This window comes from Mustelus asterias, chromosome 3 (assembly GCF_964213995.1).
Source record: "Mustelus asterias chromosome 3, sMusAst1.hap1.1, whole genome shotgun sequence".
Taxonomy (NCBI): domain Eukaryota; kingdom Metazoa; phylum Chordata; class Chondrichthyes; order Carcharhiniformes; family Triakidae; genus Mustelus; species Mustelus asterias.
The window spans coordinates 64,909,049-64,927,625 of record NC_135803.1 but is presented as its reverse complement, the minus strand read 5'-3'; the positions used below and the strand labels follow the sequence as shown (position 1 = coordinate 64,927,625).

General features: G+C 46.7%; 1 protein-coding gene across 1 annotated transcript; it reads right to left on the bottom strand.

Moving 5' to 3' along the window:
* Positions 1 to 255: 255 nt before the first annotated feature.
* Positions 256 to 15,996, bottom strand: LOC144491366 (uncharacterized). Its single transcript, XM_078209074.1, has 3 exons — positions 15,771 to 15,996; positions 12,605 to 12,754; positions 256 to 1,069 (listed from the first exon to the last, which is right to left on the bottom strand). Exons 1-3 carry the CDS (start codon positions 15,904 to 15,906, stop codon positions 918 to 920), a joined length of 438 nt encoding a protein of 145 aa, XP_078065200.1. The 5' UTR covers positions 15,907 to 15,996; the 3' UTR covers positions 256 to 917.
* Between the last annotated feature and the right edge of the window lie 2,581 nt (positions 15,997 to 18,577).

Below are 18,577 nucleotides of genomic sequence, written 5' to 3'. Positions count from 1 at the left end.
TTTCAGATGACAGATCATGGACTTGAACCACACCGGGAGGAGGGATTCGTTCCTCCGGTGGGGAGGTGGGATCGCCCACAGACTGGCAGCGGACACCCCTGCCCCCAAGATACATCTGACCCACCTCCTCCTCCCCCCCAGAGATACATCTGACCCGCCTCCTCCCCCCCCCCCCCCAGAGATACATCTGACCCCCCCCCCCCAGAGATACATCTGACCCACCTCCTCCACACCCCCCAAGGATGATCTGTATCAGAGAGCCGCTCTCTCCGCTTTCTGCTTTTTTTCCCCCGACACAGGCACGCTTTTTCAGATTTTGTTCGAACTGCGCATGCACAGTTCAGAGCTCCAATCGTTCCGGTAGCGCTAAGCCCCACCCACAGCGCGGATCGGACTGAAGCCGGCTGAAAGCGTATGGGTGCGTATGAACGCCGATTCCAAGGTCGGATCTGTACTACGCCCAGATTCGGCACTTAGAATCAAAATGGTAAAATCGGGCCCATTATCACTGAATGGGTAATTCAGCAGTGATATACCTTTAAAACATCCTTATGCTTGTTTTCACGGATGGCCCTTGGTGCTTGTAATAACTCAGGAAGTCCAACTGGAAAGGAACAGTAATTATTGCCAAATATAAAATAACATACATAAGTCTCAACTAGGCCAATAATTCTGCATCTGCTCCCTGGTGTCTGCTTTATAAAGGGTTTGGCAATGAGTGCCACCTGGGCAGGCCATAGTTTGTTACCAAAGGCACTCATATTCAATGAGCTCCACAGAGAGATCAATTAGTGATTCCCCATGGAATTCATGAGGGTTATTATCGTGTTATATTGAAAGGGGTCATATTGAATCAAAGTACTTTACGATGGCTCTGCACTTTAATTAACTTATGAACTCTTAACGGCATTTCAAGATTAGTGAAAGACATAACATGGGTTCAAAGTATTTTTTCTTTCGTTCTTCTTAATCTTCTGATGGAATGCAGGCTTTGCGGCTGTGCATACCACCGTCTGGAGTGTGTTTCCACAATGGTCCAATGGTTCTTTCTGCTCCTGGTCTTCCTCAGCTATAAAAAAGAAATTTGCAGCAATTTCGTGTTATTTCGTGGCACGTCAAATTCAATCAATTTTTAAGCGTTTGGCCAAGTTACAGCAAAACATGTGTCATTTTATAGGTAGGAGTTGGAAATTGAGGGATTCTTCAATTTCCCTTCTTCCCAGCTCTCAACTTCCCCATTCCTTCATGGATTCTTGAAACTTCATACACAATGGATGCCAGGCTAAACAATAAGCAGAAATACTATAGAACAGGAGATCCAACATTTTATAAGGTGACTACAATGATATTTGGTGAGGTCATGTGATCTGGTGCCATATGGTCAGAATATCATGTGATCCTGGGAACTGGGCGTTGTTGGCTGGGCCAGCATTTATTGTCCATCACTAGTGAAGAGTCAACCACAGTTGTAGGTCTGGAGTCACATGTAGGCCAGACTAGGTAAGGACAGCAGATTTCCTTCCCTAAAGGACATTAGTGAGCCAGATGGGTTTTTACAACAATTGACTATGATTTCATAGTTATTTCAGATTTTTATTGAATTTAAATTTCATCATCTGCATTTGAACCTGGAACCCCAGAGCATTATCCTGGGTCTCTAGATTATTAGTCCAGTGACAATACCACTATGCCACCATCTCCCCACCTCATTTAAGGAGACAAATTAAATCACAATGACATTTCAAAACCAGGACATTTCAAAACTAGGAAGAAATCAGACAGTGACTAGCACTGCAGTCGTTGTAAAGTGGATTGGCCCAACCAGAGGTGGAATGGGAAAACAGGGAATTGGGTAGTCCAAGCTATCAGGAGTCACAAAAAATGCAGATCAGAGTTTGTTGTGGGAGATCAGAGTATGAAGCTTGGAAATTGACGACTACAGGGCCAAGGCAATGGACAGAAGGCAGCAACAGTTGGAAATGTTCTTTAAACTGGGATCAGGAAGAACATTCCTCTTTCAATTTCAAATAAGCTTCTTAACATCTTGCTTAGGTGTTTGGTGGGATTTGGCTCAGGGCAAACAAATATTGAAACGTGGACTTTAAGCATCCGGCCCTTTATTTGAATATGCAAAGGATATAATGCCTGCTGTAGACAGAGGTAGAAGATATTTCTGTTTATCATTGCCCTATAAGGTGGATAACAAACTTCTGGCTGGAAGTGTGTTTTTCTTGCCTGAGATTTTTGGACACCACTAGCACATGCAACACCTGAAAAATAACCAGAAGAAAACCCACATTCTAATCCTGTGATTCATCAATAACTGCTTCCTATCACCTTGCTCCAGTCACTATTTATTTCCTGTGAGTCGAGGCAAAAAATGCTTACTGGATATTCAACTGAATGGTTTATCATAGTCAAGCCTGAGCCCGTTCTTATCTGATATTTAGGTGTCCATCCACACACAAACATTGAGTTGTGATATTTCTAACTCTCTTCCTCCTGAGGGCAGCTCAATCAATACAGACATCAGGTCAGAGTCTATACTAAATTCAATATTTAAATTCATATTCATTAGCCTGAATTTTGCAATAAGTAGCCAAGATGATGGCACTCATTGTTGATCTGGAAAAGTTAAAGCTTCCATGAAAATTTCACTCGCTTTTTGACATGAATTTTATCTTTCACAATGTTCATTTCATTCTGGTATGAGTATTTAGAAACCTCTGGCATCAAGCATCAGTGATGTCATCAAGCTGGTTTAACGGCCAATCACATTCAAGTGTTCTCATAGACAGCGAAACTGGTAGTAATATTAACTGTTTACCTTTCATTATTCAATAATTATACAGGGAATGAAATAAGGACTGGAGCAAGCACACAGGATTGGGATAGAATGCTTGTAGCTGCACCATCATGCCTACTGCAGAATCCAAATATCGGCCCAAGATTCTGTAATGGTAATAACTGAAACTAATAACATTTGCCACCACTACTCCACAGAAGGTGACAACACATGCATAATTAAATGTGAACTGAAAGTGAATATATGGCTGAAACCGGGAGTTTGCCCCAGAAGCATGAAAGCCCATGCAGTTCCAATATGGAATTAGCCCCATGGTGGAGGCCGAATTTGAGACATTGGTAGAGTTGGGGGTATTGAAAGCAGTGGCCACAAGTGAGTGGGCCATGCCCATAGTCCTGATCATGAAGACCGATGGGTCAGTGATGTTATGTGGAGACTTTAAGGTCACAGAGAACCTGAACCAATGCATGAAACAGTATCTGTTATCCATCATCGAGGATGATGGTGGCAGCACGGTAGCACACGGTAGCACAGTGGTTAGCACTGCTGCTTCACAGCTCCAGGGACCTGGGTTCGATTCCCGGCTTGGGTCACTGTCTGTGTGGAGTTTGCACATTCTCCTCGTGTCTGCGTGGGTTTCCTCCGGGTGCTCCGGTTTCCTCCCACAGTCCAAAGATCTGCGGGTTAGGTTGATTGGCCATGCTAAAAAAAAAAAATTGCCCCTTAGTGTCCTGGAATGCGTAGATTAGCAGGTAAAATATGTAGGGATATGGGGATAGGGCCTGGGTGGGATTGTGGTTGGTGCAGACTCGATGGGCCAAATGGCCTCTTTCTGTACTGTAGGGTTTCTATGATTTCTATGGTTTCTATGATGATCTCTTTAATGGCCTGGCTGGGGGAAAAAAATTTACAAAAATGGACTTTCCCAAGTGTATCCGCAAGTGGGAGTGGCCATGGAGTCACAAGCGCTATTAACGATTATCACTCAAAAAGGGTTGTTTCGTTACAAGCAACTGCCCTTTGGAATTACATCGGCTTTGGCCATTTTCCAAATGGACCAAATTCTAAGTGGTCTGATGGAGGTCCAATGCTACTTCGATGATATAGTGCCACCAACGAGGAACATTTACGGAACCTGGAAGAGATGTTGAAGAGGCTGCAGGAACATGGTCTGCAGATTAGGGAAGACAAATGCGAATTTTTCAAGGACTCAGTTGAGTACCTTGGTCATGGCATCGACGGTGAAGGGTTCAATAAGGCACTGAATAAACTTGCAGCTATTATTAAGGCACCTAGACTGGCAAATGTGTCCCAGTTGAGGTCTTTTCTGGGACTTATCAATTATTATAGCAAATTTGTACCTCAAATTTGTACCTCCAGATTTGGTGATGGTTCTGAAGCCTCTGCATTGACAACTGATAAAAGTTCAGACATGGTAGTGGACGCCAGAATGTGAGAGGGCCTACCAAACGGCAAAGGAGGCATTAAAGGAGCCTGGGGTTTTGGTACTTTAACCCAAAATTATCTTTTCAGTTGGCCTGTGATGTCTCACCATGTGGTGTGGGAGCACTTGTATCCCATGTGATGGCCAATGAGGAAGATTGACCCATCTCGGTCGATCTCTAGGGCAGAGGAAAATTGTGCTCAAATAGAGCATGATTTTGCTCAAGTAGAGGAGGTGGCATTTGGTATCATTTTTGGAGTTGCGAAGTTTCACCAATTCCTGTATGGCCGGAAATTTGTCCTGTTGACGGACCAGAAGCCACTCACAAAACTTTTGGGCCCCGATTAGGGCATTCCATCGATGGCTGCAGTGAGGTTGCAAAGGCGGGCATTGATGTTGTCAGGACATGAGTATGAGACCCGGTATCGCCAGTTGGACAAACATGCCAACGCAGATGCGTTATCGAGACTGCCCTTGCCAAGGAACAGGGAGGATTCAGAGGAGACTGTAAAGATAAAGGGTGGAATTTTATGGCCTCACTCGAACGAGACTGGAAATTCCCACCTGAGGTCAACAGACATTTCCATTGTCCGCCTTTTGTACACTCCGATTCCATAATGGGCGAGGCGGTAAAATTCCAGCAAATGTATTTTTCCCAAGAGAATAAAGTTCCGACTACAGCTGCGAATGTTAAACAAGCCACAAGAAAAGACCCCATACTGAGTCGAGGGACCTCGTCCGGAAAGAAACAATTTATCACTGAAAGGACCCAGAATTGTGATCCTATTTAAGCCAATGGTGGGAAATGTCAGTATAAGACAGCTGCTTGTTGTGGGGTATGCAGGTCGTTATCCCCACCGCATTGGGGAGGAAGGTGCTGGAGCAGCTGCACCAAGGGAACCCAGGGTGGTGCAGATGAAAGCGGTGGCCAAGAATTATGTCTGGTGGCCAAAGATTCTTGCTAGCATAGAAGGGAAAGCAGGAGCATGTATAGCATGCTCCCAAATTCGGAAAGCCCCACCAGCTTTGCCTTTATTTCCATTGGTCTGGCTAAAAGGACCTTGGGAACACATCCATATCAATTTGGCTGGGCTGGTGGAAAACCACATGTTACTGGTGGCTGTGGACGCATACTCCAAGTGGCCTGAGGTGATATGCATGAAATCCACATGATGACATGTTCGCCAAGTTTGGTTATCTGGAGCAAGTTATAAGTGACGACGGACCACAATTTATGTTGCAGGAATTTGAAGAGTACATGGAGCTGCATGGCATTCCGCATGTAAAGTCTGCACCACATCATCCGGCGACGAATAGTCTAGCGGGGCATTTTGTGCAGTCAGTTAAGCACTCCTTGGAGATTTCAAGGGGAGCATGGCCATTGAGACGAAGAGTGAGCCAGTTTCCAAATGTGTATAGGAACACCCCATATGCAACGATAAAATGTCCCCGGTGACGTTGATGCTGGGAAGACAGTTACGGACAATGTTCGATTTACTGACACTGGAGGAGTCCAGGCGAGTAGCAGAAAGGAATCAAGAGGCCCCCACATGGACCAGTAAGCAGAACATGCAAAACTGAGAACCTTTCAAAAGGACAAAATAGTTCTAACTAGGAACTATGTTTTGGGGGAGAAGTGGGTTCCGCCAGTAATATTAGCCAAGACTGGATCGTTGTGCTATACCATTGAAAACTTGAGACGATTTGGTTTGGCATAGGCATCCAGATCAATTACTGGTGGCACCATATCAAGGGGTGGAAACAGCAGCTTGTGAGATGGAGATGTTGTAGTCGGATCCGGCAGAGGTACCAGAAAAAGGGAACATGGAGCCCATAGCTGTATCATAGCTTCTGCTGATGAGCTGGGAGCACTGAAAGTGGTGACTGATGATTTGCGGATGGAAGAATTTCTGAGGGCGGATTCACCGGAGCCACAATTATTAGGAGAGGGACCCGAAGCCAGTTCCAGCTCCCAGAAACAACCCTACGGAACCATCATCCTCCGGACCAACTGATCATGTCGATATAACATGAACGTTTGTGTGGGAGGCCAAATTAATGCTTATTACTGTTCGTAATATGTAAATTCATGACCATATATGTAAATAGTTAACTGTTATTTCTGTATAGGGGAATGCTATTCAGAGGGGAGGACTGCTATGTATGCAAGGCATATCCCCTTTAAGCAGATGGGCCAGGTGACCCGGGAGTTGGGAGGTGGAGGGTTGGTGTGACCTGCCTGGGAATCCGCCTTACAGTCAGCTGAGGGCTGGAGTGTGAGTAGAACTGCTCATTAAATAAACAATGTTTGTTCCTGTGACCTATCTCCATGTGAGTTCTTCAGGACTACCCACCCAGTAAGCTCTGTATTAACAAGTGGAGATTCTGCAGGCCGCCTTGGTCGGAGATGGAGTTGTAGAGGAACCAGACGTCAATGGTGAAAAGGAGACTGTCAGGGCTAAGAAACTATTAAAGGGGCGGAAGGTGACAGGGGAGATATGGATGTAGGTCAGAAGAGACTTGACAACAGGAGAAAAACTAAGAACATAATGTATTTGAGCAGGAATAGGACAAATGGTCTTCTTATTCTGCTTTGCCATCCAACATGATCATGAATGATCTTCTGCCACAACTCCATTTCCACATCTATTCCCTATGTTCTTTTATTTCTTGAATGACTAAACCTCTGTCTATCTCCGCCTGAAGCAAATTCAATAATGTAACATCCACAATGCTCTCGGATGAAGAATTCCAAAGACTCTGAGAGCTAAATTATTGACCCTTTATCCTGAAACACTGCCCCCATCTGCTGGAATCCTGAGGCAAAATCAATATAAGAAGAAATTAGTTCTTGGGCAAGAAAGGCTGAAACAATGGGTCTATCAGCGTAGAACTGTTTGTAGATCTTGGGAAGGAAGTAGAATTGGGCTGTTTATCCTGGGGGACTGACGTTATGAGTCCAAAGGGGATAGCTCTCCAGAGGACATTAGGTCAGTGATGGTCTGTGAATGTTGGTTTGACATACGATGTTTGGCCATTGTCAAGGTGGAGGTTGGAGAAGGTCTCAAAGAATTTATGGCCAGAGTGGAATCTGAAGAAATTTAGTGTCAAATACCTGATGGGTTTTACTTTCAGCTTTGGGTGCAATTAGTGATTCCAGAGCAAATGACACCCAAAATTGTGTCTGTTTTGTAAAATGTTTTTTACTCTGAGTTTCTACTCAGATGTATTTACATATTGCCAATAGCAACATCTGGCAAAATTGCTTCAAAAAACTCAAATTATTTTACATCTGTCAATCTACCATCTGAGTTTCCTCATTTCAAATTACTTTGAAAAATTCTCAAAACTATTTTCAGTTAAATTGGAGCACGTTTGTCACTTCCTCAGGAAATTTAGGAAGAAAATCAGTTCAAATCAATATCAATCCAAAATCTACGAGCAATTTAATTTTAAATTATCGAAAATTACTTTAAAAAAATACAGAATAATGTTCTAGTTAGATATATGCACATTGGTTACCATTAATTCTAAATGCCGATCAAGCGGGAAAATAGGAGAGAACTGCGCCTGTTTTTTGGGTGAGCTGCAAACTGCAATCTTTTGGCAGTTCGTGTAGAAAAGTGCCAGTTTGTGATTCTAACCAATGGAGTGGAGTGAGAGGTGGGGGGGCGGGTTTGGGTTGAGAGAGGAACCTAATCTTGCTGGGAGATCTCCTGCTTCCCCCTACAAATCCCACCCCCCCACGGACATCAGGACCCACGCCTCCCCTCCAATCGCCCCCTTTGCAAAGCTCCCTTCCTTCCCCGATCGCTCCCTTAGCAGAGTTCCTCCAACCCCTCTGATCACACACTTTACAGAGTTCCTCCTCCCAGTATGGTGCTCCCCCACACCTGCCTCCCCCCCTGCCATCTCCACACCCTCTTGGCACTGCCCTGGCACTGCCAGAGTGCCTGGTAGGCAGTGCCATGGTGTCCAGTGGGCACTACCAGGCTAGCACTTCTCAAGAGACACTGTACGGCCCTGCTCCCAATGGCCTCTGATCCCACTGGTGAGATCATCCCGTCTAGTCTCCGCTGATGGAGACTAGCTGTGATTCTCGCCAGTGTGAAGCTTGATCAGCAAGCAGGTAGCCGCCCGGGTTCACTAATGACAATTAAATGATGTCATTAATATTGAAATCAGCCTCCAACCAGAAAGGTAACGGATCTGATTTCACTGGCAAAACAATGCCGCTACGATCAGGAGAGGTGAGAAACCGGGTGCAAACCTCTCGGCCTATCGTACTGGCTAGCCATGTCAATCAACTTGTGTTGTGAGCCAGTAAGATTGCGCCCAAAATGTTTCAAAACATGCTGATTCGTGTCCTGGTGTCTAAGAGACTCAGCTTAATTTATGGAAATGCTCCAAAAGGATTCCAAATATTGTACAAGTGAATAGAAATGCACAATTGTGATGGGCACGACCTTATGATCGACGTGGTGATGTTGGAGGATCACGTGAGATCCCATTTTCCTGCTGGCTCCCATCTTACCAGACACTTTTTCTGGGCGTGATGAGGATCACAGCCAAACTACGTTAATTTGCATTCATCTCAATATAATTACTGAGTTTGGCAGGCAATTGTCCCCCTTTCTGACCTTAAAAACCTCATTGCTGGGACATCACGCCAGCTCTGTTTCAGGCACAAAGGTGAGGAAGGTGAGTGAAGAGGTGAGTACCACTGAGCACCAACCTCCAGGGTGCAGGGCGGGCCTCTTTGCCATGGCTATGGTGCATGCTGGGCCTTGCATGGGTGCATGGCTGTGGGGGCATTGGGGGGGGTCCTGTGCTCGGGGGTCAGCGCTGGCTGGGACCTAGTGTTGTGTGCATTCCTCCTGGCTGCTGAGCGAACCCCTGAGGGGTTGCTTATGAGGGCAGCTGCCAACCTTACTGACGTTACTATGGCACTCTTCCATCTGTCAGCTACACAGGCCCTCTGGATGACTGCAAATTCCATCTTAAATCCCACTAACAGTAACAGGCAGCAGGCCTGTCAGCTTCTGCTCCAAGCAAGGGAGCTCTGCAGGAGTTAAAATGGCTCCTCACACAGCATGGACTCTGCAGTGCTGCTGTCGATGGGAACCCATCCCGTGATAGTCATGAGCGTGCCCCCTCCCATGTCTGAACTGCAAGCCATTCCTGAAAGGCACTGCACCAGACATTCAGATGGGTGCACCCATGTCTATGCTTCAAGGGTTCCCACTGGAAACCCCTGCACAGTCACCTGTATGCTCTCTGTGCCCTCCATGGGGAGGGTGCAGTGATGGTCACCAACCCGATGAGGTGGCACATGGCACAGGGGATGGTGTCGGGTTGCCATCGTCTACACTCATTTGGGATATGGGTTGCTGGGAGGGAGTGCGGGTTCCAGGACGGATAACCTCATGCAATCTCGCTCTCTCTCTGTCTCTCTCTCTGGATTTTGACATAGGGCCAGTCGATGTGGCAGTCATTCTTGTAGCTGTGGAGGAGGTGGAGGGAGATGTCCACGCATTGCAAGGTTAGCCCAGGCCACAGGCTGCAGCAGGATAACAGGGAGCTGCCTGGTCGGGGGCAGGTGCCCATCGGCCCAAGGAGGTGCCAGGGCAGAGGAGATGGAGACCCCAGCAGTTCAAGACATGCATGTCCTTCGAAGGGCTGCCAGACAGGGCGTGCCATCGCAGGCTTCGGTTCAGCAAGGAGATCATGTGGCACCTGTGTCAGGTCCCCACGGACCTGGCACCTCATGATACGGGGGGGACACCTGCACCTGCTGGCAATGAAGGTTACGTGGCCCTCAACCTTTACACAACTAGGTCCATCCACGCAGCCAACAGGGATCTTTGTGGGATTGCCCAGTCAAGTGTGTCGGCGATGAGGTGACAGATGCTCTGTTCGCCCAAGCAGGCCGGTACATCCATTTCAATGTGGGCCAGGTCCCTTAGGGAGCCCGGGCCGCAGGCTTTGCTACCATCACCGGGATGCCAAATGTGCAGGGGGCAATCGATCGCCCGCACATCGCCTTGCAGTTCCCAAAAACACCAGACACCGCAGTTCTTGAACAAAAAGTGTTTCTACTCCCTAAATGTTCAAATGGTCTGTGACCACAATATGAACTTCATGCACGTGTGTGCATACCAACGGGGAGTGTGTGTGATAGCTTTATTTTGCGGAGCTCTGACATCCCCGGCCTCTTTGAGTTACTAGTCCAGGCAGGAGAGTGATGACGACTCGCTATGCAGCACACTGTGCTGCTGCCCTGGTGCAAACCAAATCTGATTCCTACCTGCTCTCTGCATGTACACTGGTGCTTGGGCCTGGGCCACCACCGTCTGCTGCAATGCCCTGGAAGTTGGGTGTGGCAGCTGTTTGGGGGGTGGGAGATGCAGAGGGTGTTGGGGATGCCATGCCAGGTTGTGTGACACAGTGAGCCTGAAGGCACCTACTGCTGGCACAGTCAGAGGTATGGCACAGACGCTGGGATATGGGAATCTCATATTCAGTGGGCTGAAGGGTCTCTCCCACGTAGAGCAATGCTCTGAGCATCCACCTGTTTTATAGTGCTGTTAATATTGGCACTTACGTAGAAACATAGAAATTAGAAGCAGGAGTAGGCCATTCAGCCCTTTGAGCCTGCTCCGCCATTCATTTTGATAATCAAATTCAATATACTGATCCCCCCTTCCCCCAATATCCCTTGATCCCTTTAGCCCCAAAGTTATATCTAATTTCTTCTTGAAATCACACAACCTTTTGACCTCAATTACTTTCTGGTGGTAGTGAATTCCACACATTCACCACCCTCTGGGTGAAGAAATTTCTCCTCACCTCAGTTCTAAAAGGTTTATCCCTTTTCCTCAAACTATGACCCCTAGTTCTGGACTCCCCCACCATTGGGAACATTCTTTCTGAATCTACCCCATTTAATCCTGTTAGAATTTTACATGTTTTTATGAGATCCCCTCTCACTCTTCTAAACTCCAGTGAATATATTCCTAACTGATTAGTCTCTCCTCATATGACAGTCCTGCCATCCCAGGAATCAGCCTGGTAAACCTTTGCTATACTCCCTCTATAGCAAGGACATCCTTCCTCAGATAAGGACACCAAAACTGCACACAATACTCCAGGTGTGGCCTCACCAACGCCCCATACAATTGCAGTAAAACATCTCTATTCCTAAACTCAAATCCTCTTGCTATGAACGCCAACATGCCATTTGCCTTGTTTCCCGCCTGGGGAGTAAGGGTTCATGGGTCGGGTACACCACCCACTGTCTTCTCCTGCTCATAGCGATTATGGGCCATCTTCTCCTGTGGGGACAGAGTGGGAGGATTGAAAGCCTGATGGCTGAAAAGGCACGGGGTCTTGGGGTGCAAGGGTTGGGGATTGTAGTGCAAGGTCTGTTAAGGCTGTGCCTCAGCCAGAAGGGGTTGTGGCGGAGGATGCCAGAGGGGTTGGAGGCAGGTATTCGTGGGGCAGGTGCTGGAAGGCCACAGGGTGGATGGACATTGCATGCATGACACATGCCAGGAGTGGATGGATACTCACCCTTGCTGCCTGAATGAGGTCATTCAGTTTCTTCTGGCACTGGTGGCCAGTCCTGCGTGCCAGTGCACAGGTACTCACTGCCACTGCCACTGCCAACCACATTGCCTTTCTGACCCCTGGCTACTCGCCCTTCTGGGGAGAAGAATGTATCCCTTCTCCCCTCCACCCCGTCTATCAGATGGCCCAGGTAACTCTCGGTAAACATTGGAGCAATTCTTCGAGGTGCCATCTTCTTGACGTGACTGCCTGTGTGTCCATCATTACAGTTGATATAGAGTTCTCCTTTCTTAAGGGAGTTCAGCTGCAGGCAGTTTGCGTGGATCATGCACCTGGAGGGTCCATTCCAACGCAAATAACTAGAGGCTGTTTTGCTGCAACAAGGAGAGGGGCAGAGAGAGGGGAATTCTGCAGGGGAGGTAATTGAGATGGGGAAGAGGGAGGAAATCTGCAGGGGTGGTGATCGGGGAGGGGCAGGGAGAGGGGAACTTTGCAGGGGTAGTGATCGTGGAGGGGCAGAGAGAGCAGAATCTGCTTGGGAGATCATTCGGGAAGGGGAACTCTGCAGGGGTGGTAATGAGAGGGGTGGGGGGATAATGTCCATATTAATAATTATTCCACATGGTCCTGTTGTGAAGCAGGTCCTGTAAATTTCCCATTTTCATTGTATGATGTTTTAATTAGAATAATTATTGCAATGATATGGAAAGCTAAGATTATTGTCCAGGAACAAAAAAATAACAATATTTGCTTCTATCAGTGAAAGTTCAAATGATAATAATTACTTCCAGGTTTTGGCCCTCCTCCTCCTGCCAAGCGCAGCACCCACAAAATAGTGGATCTATGCTTGATTTGATAATCCGAGAATGTATTTTCATCCTCCAATTGCGAATTCCCAAAAAGAAGGCGCACAACATTATCACCAGCAAATGGATCTAGGAAAAAAGAGCAAAAATCAAATCTAAACAAATCACATCCAGCAAGCACATCCTAAACACCACCATTAATAATTATTCTTAAGACTGAGATCAAGCATCACTTTAAAAACAGCTGCATCTGAACCTGGTGAAAACTCAAAGATTAGACTCACCATCTGTAGCACTGTAACTAATCGTTAGAGGGAATAGATAGAAGTGAAATTAAAGCTTTTCACTGTTAGTGCATTCCAGAGAACGAAAATGTTTCAGTGTTTTTTCAAATATCATTATCCTACTTTCCCCATACTTTCCCTCTCTGTAGCTGTAATCTGCGATCCACAGTCCTTACTAGACCCAGGGTATAAAGTCTTTTTATTTTTTAGTATAGTTGGAAACATGCAGTCTTTGGATAAATATATATTTTGTCACTATTTTCTTTCAGATACATAATTATACCTGGTATATAGGCTTGTGGTTAAACATTACAATGTCATTGTATAATGTAGGAAGTTCTGAAATCCAGAATGCCTTGGTCCCAAGCATTCCAGACTGGAGAGATTAAAGTATATCAACATAAATAATATAATGTGATATAATGATATAATGGGCCCGATTTTAGAACATAGAACATTACAACGCAGTACAGGCCCTTCGGCCCTCGATGTTGCGCCGACCAGTGGAACCAATCTAAAGCCCCTCTAATCTACACTATTCCAATATCACCCATATGTTTATCCAATAACCATTTGAATGCACTTAATGTTGACGAGTCCACTACTGCTGCAGGCAGGGCATTCCACGCCCTTACTACTCTCTGAGTAAAGAACCTGCCTCTAACATCTGTCCTATATCTCTCACCCCTCAATTTAAAGCTATGTCCCCTCGTGCTAGCCATCACCATCCGAGGAAAAAGGCTCTCACTATCCACCCTATCTAATCCTCTGATCATCTTGTATGCCTCTATTAAGTCACCTCTTAACCTTCTCTCTAACGAAAACAACCTCAAGCCCCTCAGCCTTTCCTCATACGATTTTCCCACCATACCAGGCAACATCCTGGTAAATCTCCTCTGCACCCTTTCCAACACTTCCACATCCTTCCTATAATGCGGCGACCAGAACTGTACGCAATACTCCAAATGCGGCCGCACCAGAGTTTTGTACAGTTGCAGCATGACCTCCTGGCTCCGAAACTCAATCCCTCTACCAATAAAAGCTAACACACCGTACACCTTCTTAACAACCCTATCAACCTGAGTGCCAACTTTCAGGGATTTATGCACATGGACACCCAGATCCCTCTGTTCATCCACACTACCAAGTATCTTACCATTAGCCCAGTATTCTGTATTCCTGTTACTCCTTCCAAAGTGAATCACCTCACACTTTTCCGCATTAAACTCCATTTGCCACCTCTCAGCCCAGCTCTGCAGCTTATCTGTGTCCCTCTGTAACCTGCCACTTCCCTCCACACTGTCTACAACTCCACCGACTTTAGTGTCATCCGCAAATTTACTAATCCATCCTTCCACGCTCTCATCCAGGTCATTAATAAAAATGACAAACAGCAGTGGCCCCAAAACAGATCCTTGCGGTACACCACTAGTAACTGAACTCCAGGATGAATATTTCCCATCAACCACCACCCTCTGTCTTCTTACAGCGAGCCAATTCCTGATCCAAACCACTAAATCACCCTCAATCCCATGTGTCCGTATTTTCTGCAAAAGCTTACCATGGGGAACCTTATCAAATGCTTTGCTGAAATCCATATACACCACATCAACCACTTTACCCTCATCCACCTCTTTGGTCACCTTCTCAAAGAACTCAATAAGGTTTGTGAGGCACGACCTACCCTTCACAAAACCGTGCTGACTATCCCCAATCAAATTATTCCTTTCCAGGTGATTATAAATCCTATCTCTTATAATCTTTTCCAATCCTTTCCAATACTTTGCATGCATTTAAATTGACTTAATGGGCTGGACACCCAAACTTAACGGCATTTCCCCCTTCACCACCACGTTCGCCCGTCTAGATTCAGCGCAAAACAGAGGGAGGTGGGTCAGATCATTCTCTGGTGGGGGGAGGAGGCAGGCGGGTCAGATGGCTCTCTGCTGGGGGGGTGGGAGGTGGGTCAGATCATTCTCTGCTGGGGGGGTGGGAGGTGGGTCAGATCATTCTCTGGTGGGGGGGTGGGAGGTGGGTCAGATGGCTCTCTGGTGGGGGGGAAGGGAGGTGGGTCAGATGGCTCTCTGGTGGGGGGAAGGGAGATGGGTCAGATCGTTCTCTGGTCGGGGGGGAAGGGAGATGGGTCAGATCGTTCTCTGGTGGGGGGAGGAGGGACGTTGGTCAGATCGTTATCTGGTGGGGGGAGAAGGGAGGTGGGTCAGATGGCTCTCTGGTGGGGGGGAGGGAGGTGGGTCAGATAGCTCTCTGGTGGCGGGGGAAGGGAGGGTCCGCTGCCACTCTGCATGCGGTTGGTGGGGGGGGAACGGGGGTAGGTGGCCGTGATTGATTTAGGTTGCAGGAGGTGTGGGATAAGGGGGACAAGAATGTTTTGGGGGTGGGATGTCTGTGGGGGCCAGGGGAGAGGCATTATCGGACCCGGGAATGATGTGGCAGAGGAGTGTTTTTCAAAATGTTTTTACTGCGCATGCACAATTGAAGGCTCCAATCAGAGCAGCAGAGTTTCAGTTGCGAAAAGCCCCACTCACAGGCCTCTGCAGCATGATTCAGAATCGCTGCTTTTATTTCAGGCAGAGTGTGTATGGAGGCGCCTGAGAATAGGTTTAAAAGTCGGATCTGAAACATTCCCAGATTCAGCACTTAGGTTCAAAATGGTAAAATCGGGCCCCAATGTATCAAAGTAATGCAATTCTGTTGTTATAAATTCAGTCGCTTTCCCATTGGGTATATAGGGGTGGTGGTGGGGAAATGGTGCAATTTTTAACTTGGCAAGATAGATTACCCACCCAATTGCTTACACATTCATTTGAAAAGATCATTCATTGCTCTCATTACTCACGTACCTGGCAGTTCCTCCTGCAGTTTTTTCTTGAATTTGGAGATCGTCATCTTGTTAAATTCTGTCTCAGAATGGGAGATATCAACAGCGACTTTTTTTCCTTCCTTCCCTGGCACAAACACCTGGTATTTTTTCTCCATTTTTCAATCACAGAGACTGTGAAAGCTGCACTGTCCCCTCTTTAGTTTGTACAAGTTTATACAAGTTTGTTTTTCACTTTCAGTTTCAATTGGAACTAGTTACACAACGCACTGTCACATGACTAAATGTTCCACCCACATTTTAATGACTAAATTGTGAAATGCTTTAGGACGATTGCACAACACAATACAATAACCGTTGCACGGTTTAAAAGGAACTGTAATATCTTACTGTGTGGGAGAGGTGGTAAAGTCATAGAATCCCTCAAGTGCAGGAGGAGGCTATTCAGCCCATCAAGTCTGCACTGACTCTCTGCCACAGTACCTTACACAGGCTCTTTCCCCCTTCCTATCCCCCTAACCCCACACATTTACCATGTCTAATCCCCCTAACCTACTCATTTTGGGATACTAAGGGACAATTTTTACCATGGCCAATCCACCTACCCTGTACATCTTTGGACTGTGGGAGGAAACCGGAGTACCCAGAGGAAACCCACACAAACACGGTGAGAACGTGAACTCGGCACTGTGAGATAGCAGTGCTAACTATTGTGCCACTGTGACCATGATTTCTCTTTCATAAATCCATGCTACTCTATCTAATTCTGCCATTATTTTCTAGCTGTCCAATTAACTTGTCCTATGTTATGGATTCCCTAACACAACTACCAACAGGTCTGTAGTTCCTTGTTTTCTCTCTCTCTCATTTCTTAAATAGTGACGTTACATTTGCCACCTTCTAATCTGAAGGAACTGTTCCAAAGTCTATAGGCTCCATTTTACCACAAGTTGCGACCGTTTTCAGGCGCAACAACTTGGTAAAGGCGGGCATGAGGCGACTAGCGCGATCTGCGACCTCCTCCGTGCCGGTTCCTCCTTTACCAAGGCCCGAAAATGGCCATGATCGGGACCACACCTGAAACGGGCGCAATGGCAATTTACATGCATTTGCATGCATTTAAATTGACTTGATGGGCTGTACGCCCAACCTTACTGGCATTTCCCCCTTTACCACCGCGTTCGCCCATTCAGATTCGGCGCGAAACAGACATGGTCTACAAAAGTCCGATTCAGGCGCTCCAGCTAGTGACGAGTTAAGTGCCGAGTGTCCGACGGCTCTCTGGTTAGGATCGGTGGCAGGGGTGGGGTGGGGGTGTGGTGGGGGGGAAGAGGGGGTCCAAAGGCTCTCTGCTTGAGATCGGTGAGGGAGGGGAGGAGGGAGGGGTCGCTGCCACACTGTCTGTGATCAGTGAAAGGGAAGGGGGGGGGGCTTCACTGCCACTCTGCCTGTGATCAGTGAGGAGGGAAGAGGGGGGGTTCGCTGCCACTCTGCCTGTGATCGGTGAGGGGAAGGGGGGAGGGGCCCACGATCGGTCTCAGGGGGTGAGGGGGATAAGGGGGTCAGTAATGATGTGGGGGTGGGTCAATGTCTGTGGGGGTCAGAGGGAGGCATTATCCGGCCCAGGAGCGATGTGGCAGGGGAGCCGCATTCTATAGTTTTATTTTCTGCGCATGCATAGTTGGAGGCACCGATCGGAGCTGCAGGGTTTCAGGCCCCACCTGGAGACTTCTGCAGCATGATTCAGAATTGCTGGTATTTTTGCAGGAAGAGTGCGTCTGGGGCGCCTGAGAACGGGTCTAAAAGTCGGATCTGAAACACTCCCAGTTTCAAGTCTGCCCAGCACTTTGAATCAAAATGGTAAAATAGGGCCCTATAACTTTTGAAAGATGTTCACCAATGATCTACTATCCCCAGAGCTATCTCTTTCAGCATTTTGGGACATAGGTCATTCAGTCCAGGGGATTTATCTACTTCAAGTGGCATTATTTTTTTAGTACTAATATTAATATTTTGCATTTCTTCATTTCCACTGGTCCTTTGATTCTCCATTACTCCTGGGACGTTTTTAGTGTTTTCCTCCATGAAGACAGAATGAAATATTTGTTTGGTTTGTTTGCCATTTCTTTATTCCCTATTATAAATTCTCAATGTACTGCTGCAGAAAACCAGCTTGCACACATCTTATTAACAGAGTTACTTTCCTTCCTGAAGGTCACACACCTTGATATATTCAGGCCCCAACACTGGTTTCCAGTTGTAGGCATGCATCTGTGATGGTGATCAATCATACACATGCATCTTTATATGAGCTGACAATTCACCTGTTTTACTGCCAATGCTATGGGTATGCACAGAGCGCAATTTTTTACTGTTTTTTTACTGTTTTTGTAAACTCTGGCCCTATCTGCTGCCACACACCTTGGTTTTCAATCACTGTGCTTTCCTGCCATATTCTGATTGCTTAAGTTTATCAATTGTCATTTATCTCTGATTTATTCAATCTTCCCCTACATTTTTTACTTCATTCATGGGACATGGGGGCATTGCTGGCTGCCCAGCATTTATTGCCCCTCCCTCGTTGCTTGAGGGCAGTTGAGAGTCAACCACATTGTTGTGGCTCTGGAGTCACATGTAGGCCAGACCGGGTAAGGACAGCAGATTTCCTTCCCTAAAGAGTCTAAGTGAACCAGATGAGTTTTTTCAACAATGGTTTCATGGTCATCAGCAGATTCTTAATTCCAGATATTAGAACATAGAACAGTACAGCACAGAACAGGCCCTTCGGCCCACGATGTTGTGCCGAGCTTTATCTGAAACCAAGATCAA

Coding starts and splice junctions, on each gene's coding strand:
- LOC144491366 (XM_078209074.1), bottom strand. CDS start 15,906: ATGGAGAAAAAATACCAGGTGTTTGTGCCAGGGAAGGAAGGAAAAAAA. Junction 12,755..15,770: donor ACTGCAGGAGGAACTGCCAG/GTACGTGAGTAA, acceptor CTTTTTTCCTAG/ATCCATTTGCTGGTGATAAT. Junction 1,070..12,604: donor AGGAGGGCCAAAACCTGGAA/GTAATTATTATC, acceptor TCTTTTTTATAG/CTGAGGAAGACCAGGAGCAG.